At 35.7% G+C, this 21,558-nt stretch overlaps 1 protein-coding gene across 2 annotated transcripts; it reads right to left on the bottom strand.

Annotated features, from left to right (window-relative positions):
• Nucleotides 1-564: 564 nt before the first annotated feature.
• LOC107830273 (succinate--CoA ligase [ADP-forming] subunit alpha-2, mitochondrial) lies at nt 565-11,483 on the bottom strand. 2 transcript variants are annotated; one of them, XM_016657788.2, is made up of 7 exons: nt 10,955-11,483; nt 8,653-8,862; nt 6,322-6,492; nt 4,047-4,170; nt 3,305-3,366; nt 1,576-1,657; nt 565-1,007 (listed from the first exon to the last, which is right to left on the bottom strand). In XM_016657788.2, exons 1-7 carry the CDS (start codon nt 11,183-11,185, stop codon nt 871-873), a joined length of 1,017 nt encoding a protein of 338 aa, XP_016513274.1. In that variant the 5' UTR covers nt 11,186-11,483; the 3' UTR covers nt 565-870. The 2 variants fall into 2 exon arrangements, with proteins under 2 accessions (XP_016513274.1, XP_075093154.1); XM_075237053.1 differs by lacking the exons at nt 565-1,007; nt 1,576-1,657; nt 3,305-3,366 and adding an exon at nt 3,543-3,822 and having other exon boundaries at nt 10,955-11,418.
• Nucleotides 11,484-21,558: the final 10,075 nt, after the last annotated feature.

Genomic DNA, 21,558 nt, shown 5'->3' on the forward strand with positions numbered 1-21,558 from the left:
TATAGTAGTAGCCAATAATGGATAAATTTAGCGAATTAGTGTTAACTCAAAATGGTTAAACAAACAGGAAATACTAGCATTTATACATTCTTTGCTCAAGGTGAAAAGAAATGTTATTGATCGTGAATCCTTTGATTTCGCGCACAAGATTATTGTAGCAGTCTAAACGATGAAGTAACTGGAATGACTTGTTATGCTAACAAGGTCAATGGCGCTATTACACTTCTTCAAATACGAATAGCATTGTCTCTTTCATCGATACGTAAACCCTTTCAATATTTGCTCTGTAATTGTTTAACATTGTAATCATCCCTGAATGTTGGTAACCAATACTCTCAACGCTTCGCTTGGAAGAAAAAAACTACTACCCACGTAATAATACTCGACGCACGACAGAGGTAGTGAACCAAAATCACACCCAGAACAGGGGGAAATATTTGTGCAAGATGACATTATAGAAATGTGACAATTAATGGGAAAATGAAAGGATCCCACGGACGGGCAGATTATTAGCCATTTGGTTTACACAAAAAAATTGCTATAGCAATACAAAAGGAGCAATGATAGGGAATATCACAGATTTGGATTGTGAGTTTGCTTTGGTCCAAAAACATGCTGTTAACATAAATTGCATTACTGCAACGTCCTGTCATAACATGAAAATTAGGACCTAATAACAGTGAATTCTAAAATGTCAACATTATAAACCCTTCTGCAGTTTCTTCTCCGTTCCTGGATAAACAAGTATATCCATCAAATTTCTCTTTGTTATTATCTTCCATGGGTAATGGTGGATAACCGGACATCATTTAGCATGTCCACGAACAAGCAAACAAAAAAGTTTCCAAATGAAAATGTCATGCCACAGGCCTACACAAGACCCCTCTGTTTGAACACATCGAGCATTGAGGCTCCAATTTTTGCAGGAGATTCGCACACTGTAACACCAGCTTCCTTTAGTGCCTTGATTTTGTCTTGGGCTGTTCCCTTTCCCCCTGATACAATAGCTGCACTTCCAAAAAGATCAGAATTAAACAATTACTCTAGGCATGACAGCAGGTAATATGACACATCTTTTTATAGCTCATGCAATTTCATTCATCATCATGATTCATGATAATGCAGCAAAGCAAACTCAGTATAGATCAGAATAACACAGCAGAAAAGCGGCCATACCCGTTCCTAATAAACTCAAGAGATAAGAAAAAGACTAGCTTGAATGGGCAGATAAAAAGAGAGCAGAGCCAGGTTGTGCAATAGTATCCCTAGTACTTCCGAATATCAATAACCAACAGATTGTTCTCACGAGTATCGACAAGAAACAGTTTGGATCTATTTTTTAATTTTCTCCCATTATTTTTTGGTTTAAGGGGCATGGGAATGGAAGGCATAGTTCAGAATTAACATAGAATCAACCCATTATACGATTTTGACCAATGAGGAATTCTCCCATAAGACTGTTTTGTATGTAACCAAAATCAAATTTAATCAGTTCCCAGATCAATGTAACTATCAATATCAAAGGTTACAGAGTCAAAATATTTAATGCATGCAAGTTGTTGGCCAACAAAGTACCTCCAGCATGACCCATTCGCCGTCCAGGAGGAGCTGTCAATCCAGCAATAAAAGCAACTACAGGCTTTTGAGTTCCACTTTCCTGTTTCAGGAGCAAAATACATAAAACCGCACAAATCCTATGAATACAAATATTATTCAGCTCAGCTTAAAATGCTATTAAACCCAGAGACATGGCAAGAACTGGATGTTAAGAAATTCTAGCATAATAATCAGCCAAAGATTCTGAACATCCTCTCTAAAATACGAGAAGCTAACAGAGTATCTTCTTCTTATGCTCCAGCAGCCACATCATTAACTTTCTCGTAATTCTCATACAAGGGAATGATAGAGCAGTGCATACAGTTGCAGGATCAAAAGCTTAAAATTATTGGTTTGATCCCTGTTAGACAATCTAGGGCAAATTAAGGGTGTAGAGGATTGAACCATAAGCTTATACGTGGAAAGGAAATCAAAATGATGAACCAAGAAAAGTTATTCAACAAAAGAGCCAGTCAAAGAAGGCACAAATACATCTGGGCTTAAGAATGTTCTCTTTGCACAGGTTGAATCCAAAAACATAATGGTGTGGGTCTGGAGGTACTTTAGGCCTTTCAAAAAGCACAATAAAAAGGAAGCAGATAGAAACGTGGAGATTCCAATCGGAAGTGAGATAGCAAATCTTCAGTCACAAGATAAATGAGTTCACTGGTAAGGTATTCCAAGTTGTGCAAGGGACACCTAAAACGAGGGGATATTTTTATTTAAACCACAGTTGAAAAGATAATAGAAAGAAGTGTGTACTTTTGGTGTATGGCAAGATGTTAAATCTCTGATATGGTTGTCGGACTAAGACAAGAGATCAAGAAGCATGATCAAGAGGTAGCGTTATTTTACTTCTTTTACCTTGACAGCTGGCAAAGAAGAACATCCTCTGCTGGAAGGAATTTTGTACCTATTGGAACAAATACCATCTTGCATAGTTTCTTATAACGCTGAATGTTACCAGGTGGGGTGCACCCTCAACATGGATAGGATTTCTGGTATTTTTTATCAAGATGTTTTCTTTTGAAATAAAATCTAGAGATTGAATAACTTGAATGTGAGTGATACAGTTTACTCCTACTATTCCATGAGACTTAAGTGGTATAGAAATATTTCTGAAGAAAGAAGAACCGCATTTACATATATTACCTAAATCTGACAAAATTCTGGAATATTGATAAATCAATCATCACTAAAAATTATTTCAGTGAACTTCAATGGAGATGCAGTATAAACACTATACTGCATACCTTGAATGATACAGTTCCTAAATACCAAATACATCTCATTAAAATTTTATAGTGCTGGATATGAAGGAAATCCTTGGTACTTACCACTTATGTTGCTCGGACTCTCCGAAAGTGTGGCCGGATACGTGTAGGATCCTCCAAAAGTAGTGCATTTTTGAAGGATCCGACACGGGTGCGGCTACATTTTGGAGAGTCCGCGCAACATAGCTTACCATAAGAAAACTGTTACTCTTGACAGTATCGCAGTAACAGCTTGGCACTCATAAATATGGCTAGGACTCTATCATAAATAACTTTCCAAATCAAGGTGGACAGAAATTCACATCACCACAGGACTACCATGAAAGAGCATATGATTTATTCCATAAAAATGCTGAATGAGCCAGCATATACAAAAGTATAATCCTGACATTGGGATACTTTACTCTGACATAAATATTTCAATCATCACGAACCTTTATGAAGGCTGCAGCATCTTCTTCTGCTGTGCCACCAATCTCACCAATAAGAACAATACCTGTCATACGACGGGCACTTATAATTAGATCGAATGATCCTAATCTCCCTTCAGGATAATGCATAGATCTTCTAACTTCCGTTTATCATCTAATTCTCAGTTCCATACTTTTTCTTTTTTGATAAGTGAGTCATTGTCAGTTCCTTATAAATGGAACAATAGGTAAAGGCAGCAGAGAAGTCTGGGAAAAGTAAAAAACATTCGCAACCCATCAAATTTTAATTAAGAAAAGATAGTAAAGTAAATGAATAATCCTAAGGTCTAACAACACTATGGAAAAGAAAAAGAAGTACCATTTCTAGAGACAATAAATGTGATAAAGGATTAAAAAGAGTTCTTTCCCTGGGTTGGGCGCTTGGTGATGGTCGTCAAGGTAAATAGTAAGAAAATTTTCTTCTTCCCGCAATCTGGGGCTGGCCCACCTCCATTTATAAAAGCCCTTTAGCAAATTTTCCCCTACAAAATCGTGTTGCTTACCGTACACTATTGCACTCTGGTTGTAACAGATGTTAAGTTTAATCAAGAAATCTGATAATTCTGGAAAATATAAGTAACCATCTTATTTTGTCATCTACTCTCTGCTAAGATATGCATATAACACTACCACACAGAAGAAAAACATGTCATTCCTGGCCATCATCTGTAATACTTGGATTAATTAATCCTTCAATAAGGTTTACCTTCTGTCTGTGGATCAGCAACAAATTTCTCTAAGCAATCAACAAAGTTTGTACCATTGAAAGGATCCCCACCAATCCCTACACAGGATGATTGCCCAAGGCCAACAGCAGTTGTTTGAAAAACCTGAAAAACAAATATCAAAAAGAATAGTTCAGGAAAAAAAATGCTTATAAAAAAGAGCATATATATACAGTAGATTACTATTCCCCAGGAAGATCAGATGATTCCCAATGTCATTTTCTAAGAGAAAAATGTCCAAATTATCTCACAAGCAGGGACTAGATTTTTTGAAACTGGATCGTTTTGACTTCTTTAGGTACCGCTTCCTACATTTTATTATCCCTTTGTCTTCCCAACATTCACAATGACAGGGCACATTTACACATAGAGAATTCAATGATGAGAACCTTAAATCTCATCAATGAGAAAACCATAGAAAACAAACAGATCGACCTCTGTCTGGTTAAAACATGCAATAACCGCATTTTATTTTATTTTTGATAAAGCATGCAATAACAGCATTATTGACTTGGAAAATTTATTTCAAGGACCGATGACTTCCTAGATATAGCCAGTCCTATTAACATTCCAACACATAAATGTTTAGTGAATAACATGGTCAAAGGGGAAAGGCACAGAAATACATCAAGTCTGCTGGACTTTATAAGCAAAGCGCCATAAAAGATCGTGCAGTTTCAGTAAAAAGCAGATTGAAAAAAGAAAAAAATGAGAAAAAAGTATATGTAAAACAAGAAAAATAACTACAAATACAAGCACTAATTATATGGACAAAATAATAGAGAAAAGCTGCAATGTGAAATATATGAAGTAAAAACAATATCATCCACTTAAATTTAAAAATTCAGATGCAAAGATACAGCTTTAATTTTTAATTCAGATTCAATGACTAGACATAACACATTCATTTCTTTATAACCAAGAAATCCATTGTTCCAACTTCGAAACTCCATGGTTAATGGTCCACCCCTCTACCCTTTTCCATTTAAATACCAAGAGCGTGTGCACTAGATAGGATTCAAACTCGTGAAGTGTGCCTAGCACACACATAAGCCAGGCAAAACACCTCGCTTCCATTGCACCAGATTCCAAGCTTAAGCGCACTTTTAACAATGTTAATATAGACACTTCAAACCGATAACCATCACTAAATATTAAAAGGTTTAAGATCATATTTATCAAGAGACTTACTTTTTCCCATAGAAATAATTGTAAAAGTAAGAGGAAAAAGAAACTCGAAATAAGGTTTTAACTTTTTAGCTAATAAACTACTGATAAAATTATGCCCTAGACATAAATGACACTGGATCTTTTCAGACCACCAAAACATCTTTAGCCAACTACATTTATTGTCCCCTCTAGTGATGGTGCCAAAAATTCAATCAAATAGAGTTTTTTGCCCCTCTAAATGGTGCCAAAAGTGATACTATTTCAAGACTTGGTTTTTCTTTTGCTGCAACAGTTAATGCACCCAACAACCCCTCTCTCTTTGAGAACCATAAAGGGAATCTGAATTCTCTCAATTCTTCTCTTCAAGGCACAGTCTTGCTAGATATACATTCAAAATTAAGCGGCAGAAACAACTCCATCAAGTGTTTAAACAATGACCTATTAGCACAATGTCTTCTAGAAGCAGCAATGAGACTGGGATTTATGGATCAATAATAGAACACCAAATAAAAATAATATCCTATTCATGTTTCACAAAGTTTGCATTCAGCTAGATTCTTTTAACATTTTAACCACAACTATGTTCTCTTGGCACCAGAAGAATTGCTCATAGATTCCCTACCACTCTCACAGCGACAGGTAGTGTCCCCCGTTCCCCTCTCAGCTTTAAAACCTTTTTTTTCTTTTGAATAAGGTATATAATTTTATTGATGTGGAAAAAGCTCCTGTATACAAGCATGAAGTAAAAAAGCTACACACAAAAAATGGCCACTATGGAAAACATCAATCTTTTGTCTAACGAGAACCTCATGTGTACACCAAAAATCACTAAAAACATGAAGCTGTTCCTATACCTTCAAGCGTTCGCATATTTCTCGCCTTCAAATCCTACGAGTGAGGGTTTTCGAAAACAGGTAGGATTTTAGAAAAAGCAAATATCTGAGAGATTCTTTATTTTTTGGAAATATGGCAGAATCTTCTAAGCCTCCAAATCTTTAGCGGCTCATCATGAATATGAGGGGTGCAACATAATACGTACAGTTTAGACAAGTTTAATAGACAATTTTTACAGAGAATAAATCTTACCGCTTCATATGTCAGCGTACCAGATCGAGAAACAATTCCGATACGTCCTGGTTTGTGAATGTATCCAGGCATAATACCGATTTTGCACTCTCCTGGTTTTATAATACCTGGACAATTCGGACCAATCAGCCGAGTTTTAGATTGCTTCTTGAGAGCTGCTTTTACACGAACCTGTAATTGCATGGGAAACCCAGGCAAAGAAAACAAGCCAGTGAGAGAATAACAGAGTGAAAAAACAAAAAGGTGCAAGCTCAATTAACAAGCTAATCCCAATTATAACATTTACTGAATCAACCCAAAAACAAAGGATCATAACCCCCAAAAACAATTTATATAACCCTGAAAATAAACTCATCTAAGGGATTATTACTTGCAATCAAATTAGCTTATTGTAATCTCCCTTTACTCGTATTTTCTTGTTGAGTCGAGCAGCTGGAAACTAGAATTTAAACCTTAAAGTTGAGCATTCAGTTCTGAGAAACCCTGTCCAATCTAGTTGTCAAGAACCCATCTTAATGCATTCAATACTTAGGACTGCAGCTTCAAAGCTAATCCAAGTAGTAGTGAAACAAATGTTATAAATGCCTTATGGCAAAAACATTCTTTACGTTTCTAAATGGACATTGAAAGGGATCAAACCCCTTTCACCATTTCATCTCCTGCATGATGAAGAAAAATATCGATGTTGCCCCTAATGACTATAATAATACATAAATCAACAAGAATGGCACCAATGTTTGACACATAAAATACACGAGCAAAATGACTAAAGCTGAACAAATAAAAATGACGAAGGGTGAACAAAAATGTTAACGTGAGATGTTCCTTTCCATTTTAACACAATTTCAGCCCATTTGCTCTTTTTTGGGGATCAGTCAGCCCATTTGCGCATCTTAACACATCCATCATGACAAAAAGTTTTAGATTTCAGCCTTCGTTGATAATCTTTGTTGTCAATCTTTAAAGTTGCTGCAGTTGTCTAGTTCCGCATTCTTAACCCCTTGTCACGCTTTGTAGATGAACAGTTTAGTTTTGGGCATTGTGTATTTACTATTTAGTCACCAGCAAAGAAATTATTCCTGCCTTCTATCTTCCTAAACTTCTTACATTTTGCTCATATATGGGTCTTTTCTTCCTCAGATAATTTATTCCTGAACTTCTTCTGGGCCTAAACTTATGAGCCAAATAAAAACTAAGAATGATCGAGCATAGACCTAAGTACAGTACGAACCTGATTAACCTCATGCCTGGTAGATCTATACTGAAGTCGCTATTCTTACTAAGATGGTGAAATTATATAGTGAGCGGGCAAAGGAGAAGGTTCATTAACCTAGAGAAAGTGTATGATAAGGTGCCTTTGGGATGTTGGCAAAAAAGACATACATACTAAAAAAGAAAAAAATACATATCAAATATATAAATGTCACAAAAAATATGTACTAAGGAGTTATTAGTAGTGTGAGAACAGTGGTGGGAGATACAAATAAGGTTCCCATATCCGTGAGTTTACACAAGAGATTGGCATTAGGCTAGTACTTGTTTCCCCTAGTTATGGATGAGGTAAATAACAACAAACAGGATTAAGTCCCATGGTTTATAGTATATGCGGAACATTAATGGCTCAATAGATACTATCCCCTCCAACTAGCACTAAAATTCCTTTCACAAAAATTTTCCTTCCGGCAACCTATTACACACTTTAACTTGAATCCGTAGTTAGGACCCTCTGAACGGTCTAAGACCACATCTTCCTAAGAAATGCATTACATGATCAATGCCAGAACGACAAACGCCATTGCATTAAAAGAACACTTCATCACTCCTAAGTCATTAGATACAATGAATGTTGGGCCACTAAGGTATCACCCTAAAAGACTCCTAAAAAGCATAGGACCTAAAGTAAACATAGTAACATGACTAGGTTATCAAAGAAATATATTAACATGACTAAAATATATTTTCAACTAATTGGTATCGCCTACATAAATGTTGTTCTTCCATTGTGCCCTATCTTTCGTTAAGTCTAGTGATTTCAAATGATTGTAAGTTTTTCAAGACAACTTCCTTCTATATAATATCGAGGCAGCTTCCTTTCCGAAGAGTGAAATGTAAAAAGAAGAAAAACTATGTATTACTGCATTGTGGTATATTTCTCCAAAAAGATTTTGTATGTCTCTAAATCATTGAATTGTAGATCTCCAAATTCTTGTGCAAGGGTAGAGTAGAATGCATTCACCAGCTCTAGTCTCCAGCTATAATTTAAAGACAATTCACTTATCTTCAATCAGAAAAAAAAAAGGAGAGTTCCAGTAGAATGGATTTGTATCTTACCATATCATGCTGAGGAATTCCCTCTGTGATGCAGACAACTAAGTCCAATTCAGCCTCCATGGCCTCCATAATAGCTGCTGCAGCAAATGGTGGAGGAACATAGACCACTGAAGCATTAGCTTTTGTTTCTGCTTTTGCCTCTGCAACAGTATTGAAAACAGGAAGCCCCAAATGTTCTGTACCACCCTTTTTGGGTGTCACTCCACCAACCTATTTAAGCACAGGAAAGTCAAAATGAGCACTACAGAACTATCTCTTTCCAAAGTCTCTAAAAAGAGAGTGAGAAGACTGGGGGGAGGGGGGCGGATATCCATTATGATTAAACAACAAACTTTCCAAATAATTTCATTAAAGAACGAACTGTCTACAATAGGCGCAGATCATACAAAAAAAATCACATTTTCTTCATGGGATAGAAATCAATAAGGAGCTCAATAATAGAAAGGAATTTAAATACTTGCTCAAATGACATCAATCTGAAGGCTGCAAATAATACCAACTAACTTAAACAAGTTAGCAGCATTACTAACAGTGACAATCCCAAGGAAACATTAGAAAACAAAAACGAAGAGAAGAACTTGAAGACACAAGGAGTTTAAAACATCATAAGAACTTTTGTTTTGGATAACGATGGTGTTTGGGCCAACTTGCGCGCACTTTGACTATTTAACTGGACACCTATTACCTCCCACCAGCAGAGGTACCGAGTAATTCTGCCTACCAAGGCTTAAGCAGATGAAAAGAAATCACTCAGCATCTTTTGACTCTACTGGGATATGAGTCCTAGTCTCCCATGGTTTTCATCTCACTTAATTGACAATTAGGCTATTCATTAACCACTAGGTCACACCCTTAGATGTGCATCATACATGAACTTTTGATATGAGTATGAGTGAAAGAACTATGATGCTTACAATACGAATCATTTCCAAAGGAAGAAAGCACTATTATAGACATCCTTAAAGAACTGCTAACAAATAAGCCAGAAGAAAGGGCTAAGCTAACACTATTATGGCTAGGCTGTCTATCACAAGAATGTGCCAGAAAGGATGACATGAGATGCAACTGCTTATTGGAAAACTAATCCTCGGAACAGATTGGGACGTCTCAAGGATAATCTCTAATAATCATACGCCTTATGCAACTTTTTGAAAGAGCTTCAACTTGGAAAACGTTTTGCTTTTGGCTGTCCGCGTTTCTGCATTTCCCTAATGCGAGCGTAGCACCTAAAAGTGCTTTCAAATGAAATATTCAGACATTATCAGTAACCTAAGCAGGTATAACATTAATGGACTCTAATGTGCACATAAGAAATAGACAATGTTAAAAAACAACTTGTTTCATCTTGAAAGAAAAAACAGAATCAATTGACTGAAATTGTAGCATTATCCACACAAAATCACAGTTTAACAGAATTATACAATTAATATTTAATACTACACTCGGTGGAATGAAAGAGAGCTCAGTCTTAAGATACTTTATCCAATTTAGGATCTTGTCAATATCCCAAGGTCAAATAGTTGCAGGTATCTTCCCAGTGAATTATATGACCATATAAATTGAAAGACATTGAAGTTGATATAACAATTCCCATTTCAGTAAAATATAACTCCAGACTACTGTAGTCCAGGAATCCAGACTTTACAAGGTTGCCGACCCCAGATAGTGAGAACTTTAAACAAACGAACCAGCAGCCACTTGTACATCAATATTGAAAGAGACTTGACCATCATGACTGAGGATAAGATAAAAACTACTTACATGATCCTTTAAATATAAACTGAAGAATAATTACTGAAATTTTAGATCATTCTCAAATGTAACTAAGAAAAAGGTCATATTCTATTCAATTTTCCAAAAAAAAATGATAAGGCTTATCTGAAGCATGAACAAGCAGTAAACCAAGTTCAACTAATCATCAGCAATATGAGATCCGTTATGCCCTCATTTGATAGAACAGTGGGTGCGTGAGATCGTCAAAATTGGACTTCAAAGAAATTCGAAACAGTAAATCATATTTCTTCATTTCACTATTATGTCCTCTTACATGGATCAAAAAAGGAATAACAAAAACGTCATGTTACCCAGCATGTAGCAGGTGCGGGTACACCCGCTGCTTTCAGCTCAAACTATAAATATATAACTGAGTTTCTGTAAAAACATAGTATAAAATTATACTAAAATTGTGATGTTATGGTACTAATGCATTCACTGGTCTAAAATTTAAGATCCACCTCTGTTACACAAACAAAACTGTAATGTGTAGACACGTTACAGATAAAATGAAAGAGGGGAGGAGTACCATTTTGGTGCCATATTCAATGGCCTGTTCGGTATGGAAAGTTCCGTTCTTGCCGGTGATGCCTTGACAGATGACACGTGTGTTCTTATCAACGAATACAGCCGGCGGAGGCAGTGGCGATCCAAAGAATCTGTACTGCTGCCACAAGGACGAAGATGCAGAGGGTGTGGGGCTGCTAGAGTTCAGCTTTGTTGACAGATTTGCAATCACTCTGGTGGCTTGGCGAGCCATGGATGCTCTTACTTGTAAACCTTCTCTTTTCTGCGATTTACGGTGGCGTTTTTTGGTGGCGTTCTGTATATGTAATGGAGCGGCAAAAGTAGTGAAAGTCTTCTCAATCGGAAAAGTTGAACTTGAAAAGGCGACCGAGGAATATTCTTCGGGGCGAAAGTGATGGGTCTCACTTGTCACCCAATTTCGAATCGGGTCTTGCCTTTGTTTCCTTGATTGAGCCCTTTTTTGTTTGCTATGATAATAGACGTACTGACGCGTCACATATATCCAGGAGAGGCATCGTGGTGCATGATATTTGCACATGATATTGTATTTAATGATGAAACGGTGTCAACATGCAATTAGAGGTACGAAGGCAAGACTTTGGAATCTAAAGGTTTCAAGTTGAACAGTACCAAGACTGAATACTTGGAGTGTAAGTTCAGTGGTGAAACTCTGGGAGGGGAAGGGAAGGTGAGGCTCGACTCGCACGTCATCCTAGGAGACAAAGTTTTAAGTACCTTGAGTCTATTATTCAGGGGATGGGGAGATTGATGAAGATGTCACACATCGTATTGGGGCGGGATGGATGAAATAGAGACTCGCTTCCGGTGTGTGTTTTGTGTGACAAGAAGGTGTCACCAAAACTTAAGGGTAAGTTCTACAGAGTGGTGGTCAGACCAATGATGTTGTATAGGGCTGAGTGTTGGCCAGTCAAGATCGTTCATGTCCAGAAGATGAAAGTAACAGAGATGATGATGTTGAGATGGATGTGCGAGCACACCAGGTTAGATAGGATCAGAAATGAGGTTATTCGCAACAACGTAAGTGAGGCCCCTATTGAGGACAAGATGCGCTAAGCACGGGTTAGGTGGTTTGGTCATGTGAGGAGGAGGAGCACAGACGCCCTGGTGAGGATGTGTGAGAGGTTGATATTGGAGGGCCTACGGAGAGGTAGAGGTAGGCCAAAGAAGAGGTGGAGAGAGGTGATTAGGCAAGACATGACGCAATTTCAGTTGACCGAGGATATGACCCTTATAGGAAGGTATGGAGGTCGAGGATTAGGGTAGTAGAGTAAGTAGTCTAGAGTGTTCATAACAGTAGTATTGACACGTAGTCTCGCTTTCTGTTGGTAGTAGGTTTTTATGACTAACTGTTGTTTGCTTTCATTGTTGATCACCTTACTATCTTGTTATTATTCTACTTTTATATGGTTTTTTCGTACTGTCCCTTCTTGGCTATATTTTCATTAATGTGATGCTTATGACTTCCTGAGCCGAGGGTTTATTGGAGACATTCTCTTTATTCTCACAAGGTAAGGGTAAGGTCTACGTACACACTACCCTCCCAGACCCCACAGTGTAGGATAATATTGGTTATGTTGTTGTTGTATTGATGCTTCCCAAAAGATAAAAATATAAAAACAAAAAAAAACGAATGTATTATGGTTTTAGTAATATTGTAATTAGTTATGTTAGAATTATTTGTTATCTGATTGTTTGATTTGATGTATTTAAAAAAATATGCATTGCATCATTTTATTTGTTTACAAAAAAACTCTTCGCAAACTTGAAAAAATACTGGAAAGGATTTTAGAAAAGGTTTTTGAAAGGGCAGTTTTGATTTTATACATGCTTATCCATGTGCTATAAATTATGGTATTGTTAATGTCATAGTTTACTGTGTATAAGAATAGTACTGAATATGGTTGATCACGCCCAACTATGCCTTATAAAAAGTACAATGTGGTCGTTGCAAATATAACCCGGTTTACAAGTCCGGAGTCGAATCCCACAGAGAACTAAGACTTAGCTACAGCTGTTCACTATCACCAAGAAGACAAGCTTGAACAGTTCCTAACTTATAGATATTTAGATTCTTGTGTTTAACTAATTGATTAACAAATTAAAATAATAAATTAACAACTAAAGATACTAAGAGTTAGAGATAAGATTAAGGAGGTCTAGAGTTATGATTTCCCCAATTGTCGGAATCCTTCCCGCTATATCTTCTATAATTTTGCCTAAGTATTCTCTACCGATCATGAGCACTCTTATTACCATAAATCTCTCCCGAGTAATCACGACAATTTACTAGACGCACTCTCCCGAGCTACGCTAGCTGGCTTTTGATATAGCTCACTTCAGATCGCACCCAAGGCTTCGTTATCCCTAATCCCGCCTTTAAACCCTCGGTTATTGATCCCTCATATACTCTGGGAGTGGTGTTGTTCAACAATTACCTAAATATGCACTCTCTCCCGAATTATGCATACTAAATAGGCACAGCTAATTGAGAGCTCTTCAATTAACTACAATAAGAACGTAGTTGAACAAATAGAGATTATACTACGGCTCAATTATATAAAAACATAACAAGAATTTATCCTACAAAAGGTTCTATCAAAACTCTAGATAACAAATTAGCTATTCATAATAGTATGTAAAACTACAATACTAAAAGTCATAACCAACAACGAAAAATAGGAAGAGGAAAGAAAAAACTTGTAGAAGAATTCCCAAGCCTTGCTCCTATTGTGTCTCTGCCTCCTTAGGTCAAACCTATGTAAAAAATATGTCCAATCCTTTTCTTGGCTGGCTTCCTTGGTTTAATATAGGGTTTAGGGCTTAAAATCCTGTGTTTTTCACCTTGATCCCTGAAATTTACGCATCCTGCCGCGGTTCCACCGCGGTCACGCCGGAACCGCGGCCAAACACCATCTCAGATTCTTCAGTTGTCCGCGACTGCCCTCTGCCGTGGTTATGCCGCGGTCGCGGTTTTTGACCCTGTTTAGTTTGTAATTTGGAAAAATGTAAAACATGAAAGTTGTATCCCTTTGAGTTAACTTTCCAACCATATATTGTGGAGCCCAAATGGAGTTCTGAGTAAAACGTTATGTCTATTTTACTAGACAGTGCACAATATGCCTCTTCGAGCTTTCGTTTTGTTGTTTTATCATTCGTTGATCCCCGAACGCGATCCCGGCTTAATTCCTTGAGCTCTTACTCAGACTTCAAAGCTCCAAACCACTTAAATTTATTCCATAACATCTATATAGCTCGGAATCACACCTACACGGCATAAAACACACAATTAGTGCAAAACAGTAGCGATTAAAGCGCAAACTCAACTAAAGTGCAGTAAATTAGAGTGTAATAATTGACTAAAATACGTAATTATAGCCTATCATCAATGGTATATAACTAATACAAGTTATTTGTTATAATAGGTTATAAAACACTACCAAACAAGAGATTAATAATACCATAGCTAATACAAATATTAATTTTTCTCCCCTAAGGTCTTTGACTACAAGTCTAAAAAGATTACTCCTTTAGCTCATCTAGATGCTAGAATAATGTTTACTCAAAGCAAAAAGGGGCAGAATTCACAAAAATTCTCCAAAATTTGGCTTGGATTATTAATTCTCTTTAAATTATGTGAAATCCTTGTGAGAAATAACACACCGAAAAACTATATTATTGATGTGTTTTAACTATAATACAAGGACCCCTATTTATACCAATACATAATACATACATCACTCCTATTCCATATAGGACTATGACTATTTACATGAACTTACTCTAACACTCCCCCTCAAGATGATGCATATAAATTAAATGTACCGAGCTTGTTACATATATAACTAATACGAGAACCAGTGAGGGACTTGGTAAAAATATCTGCAAGTTGATCATTTGATTTTACAAACTTTGTAACAATATCTCCTGAGAGAATCTTTTCTTTAATGAAGTGACAGCCAATCTCAATGTGTTTAGTCCTCTCATAGAACATTAAATTTGATGCAATATAAAGGGTATCTTGATTATCACATACAAGTTCCATTTGGCTGATTTTTTTTAAATTTTAACTTTTTGAGCAACTGTTTGATCCAAACTAGCTCACATATTACCATAGCCATCGCTTGATATTCTATTTCTATATTATATCGAGTAACTACATTCTGTTTCTTGCTTTTCCAAGAGACCAAATTACCTCATATAAAACACAATATCCAGACGTAGAACCTCCATCAGAAGGTGATCCTGCCCAATCAGCATCTATGTACCCCAACAATCTGCTCATGACTTCGATCCTCGAATAGCAGTCATTTGCTTGGAGCTGATTCTATATATTGAAGAATGCGAATAACTGCATTCCAATGACTATTGCAGGGAGAGTCCATAAACTGACTTACAACACTCACAGAAAATGAAATGTTAGGTCTAATCACAATGAGGTAATTCAATTTTCCAACCAGCCGCCTATATCATGCATGATCGCTAATAGGCTCCCCATGTCCTGATAGAAATTTAGCATTTGGATTAATATGAGTGCCAACAGGTCTGCAACCGATCATTCATGTCTCTTCAATACTGTCTAAAGCAAATTTTCTTCGTGAAATAACAATACCTGAGCTAGACTGAGCAACCTCAATACCTAGAAAGTACTTCAATCTGCCTAGATCCTTAGTTTGGAAGTGTTGAAAGAGATGTTGCTTCAAATTAGTAATACCATCATGATCATTGCTAGTGATAACAATATCACCAACATAAACCACCAGATAACCAGATTAGGAGCAGAATGCCGATAAAATACTGAGTGATCAGCTTCAATACGAGTCATGCCGAGCTTCTGAATAACTATGCTGAACTTTCCAAACTAGGCTCGAGGAGATTATTTCTAACCATAAAGTTACATGTGTAAACGACATACAAGACCACTAGACTCCCTCTGAGCAATAAAATTAGGTGGTTGTTATATATAAACTTCATCCTCAAGATCATCGTAGAGAACGACATTCTTAATGTCCACTGATAAAGAGGCTAATGACGAACAACAACCATGGACAGAAAAAGATGAACATATGCGACTTTATTCATGGGAGAGAAGATGTCACTATAATCAAGCTCAAATATCTAAGTATGACCTTTTGCATCCAGACAAGCTTTAAGCCGATCAACCTAGCCATCCGAACCAACTTTGACAGCATAAACCCAACGACAACCAACAGTAGACGTACCTGAAGGAAGAGGAACAAGCTCCCAAGTACCACTCGCATGTAAAGCATACATCTCGTTAATCATTGTCTGTTGCCATCATGGATGAGATAGTGCCTCACCTACATACTTAGGAATGAAAACAATGGACAAAGATGATAAAAAATTATAATGGGAATATGACAGACGGTGATAACTTAAACCAAAATAATGGAGGTTAGGATTAAGTGTGGATAATACACCTTTCCGAAGTGTAATTAGTGGACTAGGAGGAGATAAGTCCGCAGTAGGTGCAGAAGCTGAATCATATGGGTCTGATGTTGGACGTGGACGACGATGCTAAGTCAAAAGTGGTGGCTTTATGGCTGGAGATGTAGGAGGAGCAACTATAGACTCTTATGAAGTTGGTAACTTGGTATAGGTAGGAGTGGTTGTGGTAGTATTTTGGACGTCGATGGGGATGTAAGAGAAGGAACAATAGATTCCTCACAAGTAGGTACATGTAAGGCCTCAAATATATCTATATGATTAAATGAAGTAAATTAAGGTTGAGACTCAAAGAACGTGACATAGATTGGCATAAAATACCTATGAAGATCAGGTGAGTAGCAATGATACCCATTTTAAACCAAAGAATAGCCAAGGAAGACACATTTGAGAGCACAGGGAGCTATTTATCTTTTTTGGGAGCTAAGTCATGAGCAAAACATGTACGCCCAAAAATACGATAAGGAAGGGAATATAAGGATGACTTAGCGAACAATACTGGATGTAGAATCTGATTTTGAATGGAAGATGAAGGCATTTGATGAATTAAGTAACAAGTTGTACGAACTACATCGCCCAAAAAATGGAGTGGAACATGGGACTCAATGAGAAGTGTGAGAGCAGTCTTAATGAGATGCTTATTCTTTCTATCTGATAACCCATTCTATTGAGGATTATACAGACAAGATATCTGATGGATAATTCCTTGAGAATTCATAAACTGCTGAAACTAAGAGGATAAATATTCTAAGGCATTATAACTACAAAAATTGCAAACAGAAACACCAAACTGAGTTTTAATTTCAGCACAAAAACTCTGGAGTATAGAAAATAACTCAGAACGATCTTTCATTAGGAAAATCCTTGTACTTCTTGAGTAATCATCAAAGAAACTAACAAAATAACAAAACCTAATGTGTAACTAACTCTACTAAGACCCTATTGTAAGCACGTGATTTTTGCCCTATATGAGAATTACTCCCAAAAAATTCAAAAATAAAATGATTTTTCTTTGGTGTACAATTTTGTGATATTTTGAAGAATTATTTGTATTTGTCTGTGCGTGTTTATTCGCTAAATTAATAAAAAATACAAAAATATGTCGCATTTTGCATGTAGGATTTAATTCTACAATTGTTAGTAATTAAAATTGTTTTACAAAAATTAAAAATTACAAAAATAGGCATCGTTTGCATTTTTAGCATTTAATGTCCAAATATACAATTTTATGCTTAATTAATACTTAATTGTGCGTTAATTGTTATTGGGAGTTAATTTGCGCCTTTATAACTTAATTTAGTTCTTAATAATAGTTTAAGTATTTTTATAATTTAGTTTTAGAAAAATAAAAGAAGAAAAGAGAGCGAAAATATAAAGAAAGTCGGAATTGGGCCTCTTCTTCAATTTCAAGCTATAGGCCCAAAAAATGGCCCAATCTTCCCTACGACCCAGTCCATTTCGAACTGGGTCGACCCAGTCCATTAACCCAACACCCCTTCTTCATTTTTGTCCACCAAAAAAATAAAAAATAAAAAGTGAATTATCACTATTAATAGTTTTATTTTTTGTTTTTTTATATATATAAAAAAATCCGAAAATATTTTATTTTATTTATTATTTTTATTTTAAAAAATATATATATATTTATTTTAGTAATTTCGGAAATGATTTTAAAAAAATAAAAAATAAAAAAATAATAAAAAACAAATCTTAAAATTTCGAAAATTTTGCTATAAATAGAAGAGAAAATTTAGGAAGAAGTGTGGAAAAAAAAGAGAGGAAAAACTAGATAGAGAGAAGAAAAAAAGAGGGGGCGGAGTGAGAAGTATACACCCGATATACATTCTGGATACACTGAATATACAGGGGCAGAATTCATTTTGGAGAGTTTTGAAGTTGAAAAAGAATAGTTACTGCTTCATTGCCTCGCTTAAGATCTGAAATAGTCAGAACCTTCCTACCTTTTACTTCTTCACTATACTTGGAGTCGTTTATAGTCTCCTGGGTTTTCTGCTATTCCTACTGTACTGGTTTGCGATGTTGCTGAATCTGCTGTTGCTGTGTTATTACTGCTGCTGACTTCTCCTTCTTTTGTTCTTGTACTGCTGTTTCCAGGTACACATTTGTACAATCTCGGCTTGAAGCAAAAAATGAAATATTAATCAGGCTTTGTTCCTGTTGAATTCCTCCTGTTTAGATTTGTGGTTGAATATAATTTTTCTTTCTTCGTATAAAGATGTAGTTGAATGATTAATGAATAATGAGGTTGCATATGTATACTTTCTTCATCTAATAATGTTAGTTTAAATTACGGAGAATAATTAATCTGTTTTGATATTATGGTCAATCTCATGTTCTAGTATTATTGAATAACAGAATATAAAATGAAAGCAGTTTTTCTTTGTACAAACTCGATCGCAATTTTCCATTCGCATTAGCCGTAAACTAATAACTAATAAGTTACGTTTTTCAGCATGTAAATAATTAAGAGATTTTCTTTTATTTTAGAGACGAACTTAATAGAAAATATAGTCATTGTAGGTTTATCCTTTAAAAATAAAAATGAGACGAGCCTTGCCAAATAAAACGTATAGATTGCGGGGCCCTCACAAAATGTATGGTTTAATTAGAATTCGGAAGGACCGTTTAGCGAATTTCACGGTCTTCCCCAAAATAATAACGCGATAGTCTCTTTAGGCGCGTGTTTAATATTTTACTTTCTTAAGCCTGGGTGTGCATTTCATGCGACCCGAATCCAAATCCCAAAACATCAAATAAAACGTGTTCCGGATTGTGGGTGCATTTCATGTAACGCAGTCCAAAGACGTGTTTTAAGCGATGTTCATATTTCTTTTAAAAACAATAATAATAAAGCGGTTAAAATATAAAATTTGCACATAAGTTCATATTTGTATAAAATCAGATAATCAAGCCGAATATAATAGTTGAGCGACCGTGCTAGAACCACGAAACTCGGGAATGCCTAACACCTTCTCCCGGGTTAACAGAATTCCTTATCCGGATTTCTGGTACGCAGACTGTAATATGGAGTCATTCTTTTCCTCGATTCGGGATTAAAATTGGTGACTTGGGACACCCTAAATCTCCCAAGTGGCGACTCTGAAATAAATAAACCAATCCCGTCTCGATTGTCCTTTAATTGGAAAAACTCCCTTGCACCCTCGCGGGTGCGGAAAAAGGAGGTGTGACAGCTCTGGCGACTCTGCTGGGGACTTGGCCCAGAACCACTGGTTCAGGGTTAGAAATTCGAGCTTAAAATAACTGTTATAGTTGGCTTTATTTATTATCTGATTTTTACATGTTTATGCTTAATATGCTAAATGATGCTTTTACCGCTTTAATATTATCTGAATTGTGTATAAAACTGCTACGAAACTCTTCTTCTTTCTGAGTCTTCTAAATTTATGGTGTACACGTGCGCGTGACCCACCTTTCTGTTAGAAGTCATACCAAATAAGACGAAGTTGGGACAAGTAACTAGGCCGGGCAGACTTTCGTGCTCCCGGTACGTTGCCCCCATTTCGGCTCAAGCTGTCCACTTGGGTAAGCCAGGGCTAGAACAATATGCCTCAGTTTTTTTTCACTTAGAATAACTCAGTTTCATGCCGGATCCCTAGTAGGAACGTTTGTTTGCATCACGTGCATTTGACTTTGGAGGCTCAACACAGGGGTTGGGTCTGTCTAGGACAGGTGTACCAAAAAATGAAAATGACCATCCTGATGCATCTTACTTGCTGCTATTTGCGCATTTATTTGATTCGGACTTTTGTGTTGACTGACTTTTGAATATCAGGAATAATATTTGAAATTGAAAAAAATAGCGGTTAGGGAATTGATTGTTTATTTTTGAAAAAAAAAACAATGCCCAAATAACTGTCAAAACTCTGCCGAAATTTTGAGAAAATGAAAAAAAAAATATTTTATTAGTTTATTTTATTAAAAGCAAAGGAAAAATAGAAAGAAAAAAAAAGAGTCGTTGTTCTGTCTTGTTTTTAAAAAACAAATTAGAAAAAAAATAGTTTGTCTTGCCATAAAAAAAATGAAAATGAAAAAAAGTCTTGTTTTAAAATGAGTTTTTATTTATTTATTTGTTTAGATACCAAAATAAAAATAACTAATAAAATAAAAAGAGTCGCGTCGAAAGTGGTTTTATTATTTGTTGCAAATATGTATATATAAAAAAATCCAAAAAAGTTGTTCTTTATTTCCAAAAAATGTATATATATCTTTATTTGTTGCAAAAATATTTGTCGTGCCAAAAGTCTAGAAAAGTTTTTTTTAGACTCTCAATTTTCAAAACAAAAAAAAAATCCAAAATTTTTTTTTCCGTTATTGACTTCTTTAGAAAGTCTTTTTAATTATTAAAAAATATATATATATATAATAAAATAAAATAAATTCGAAAATATTTTCCTTCTTCTTTAAAAATTGAAAAGAAAATTCAAAATTCAAAAAATATTTTTTTTAGAAAGCGTTTCTTTTATTAAATGTAAAATTCCAAAAAAAAAATATTTTCTTTCTTCTTAGAATAAGAAAAAAAAATATCTTCCTTTTACTTTTGAAATTCTCAAAGTTCAAATCAAAAGAAAAGGAATTCTTAGAAATCTTTCTTTCAAAAAGAAAATCAATCAAAAATCCAAAAAAAATATAAAAATACTTCCTTTCTTCTTTTAAAGCAGTTCTTTTACAAAAAAAAATCATAATTTAAAATCAGTTTATTTACTTTATTCATGACCGGCCCGAACTACGCGGGTTTGATTCTCACCGGATGTGAGATACGTAGGCAACCCTCATCGGGTCCAACCCCCATTTTTGCTAAAATAGCCAAAAACCAATAAATAAATAAAAAACATGTCAAAATTTTAATTTTTTTTCATAAATAAGTCGGGCAGTGTCCAGCCTCCACTTTTTGCTAAAACAAAATAGCCAAAAAAAAATATGTCGAATTTTAAGAGTCATAAAGAAGTCGGGTGACGTTGTTTTATCAAGACATAGCCGAATGTTCCCGAATGGGACGCCAGAAGGCCGACTTTGCATAAACAACCACCTTTTGGGTCATGTTTAGGATTTTGGTCTAGTTGACCCACACAGCCTTAAAAA

This window comes from Nicotiana tabacum, chromosome 18 (assembly GCF_000715075.1).
Source record: "Nicotiana tabacum cultivar K326 chromosome 18, ASM71507v2, whole genome shotgun sequence".
Classification (NCBI taxonomy): domain Eukaryota; kingdom Viridiplantae; phylum Streptophyta; class Magnoliopsida; order Solanales; family Solanaceae; genus Nicotiana; species Nicotiana tabacum.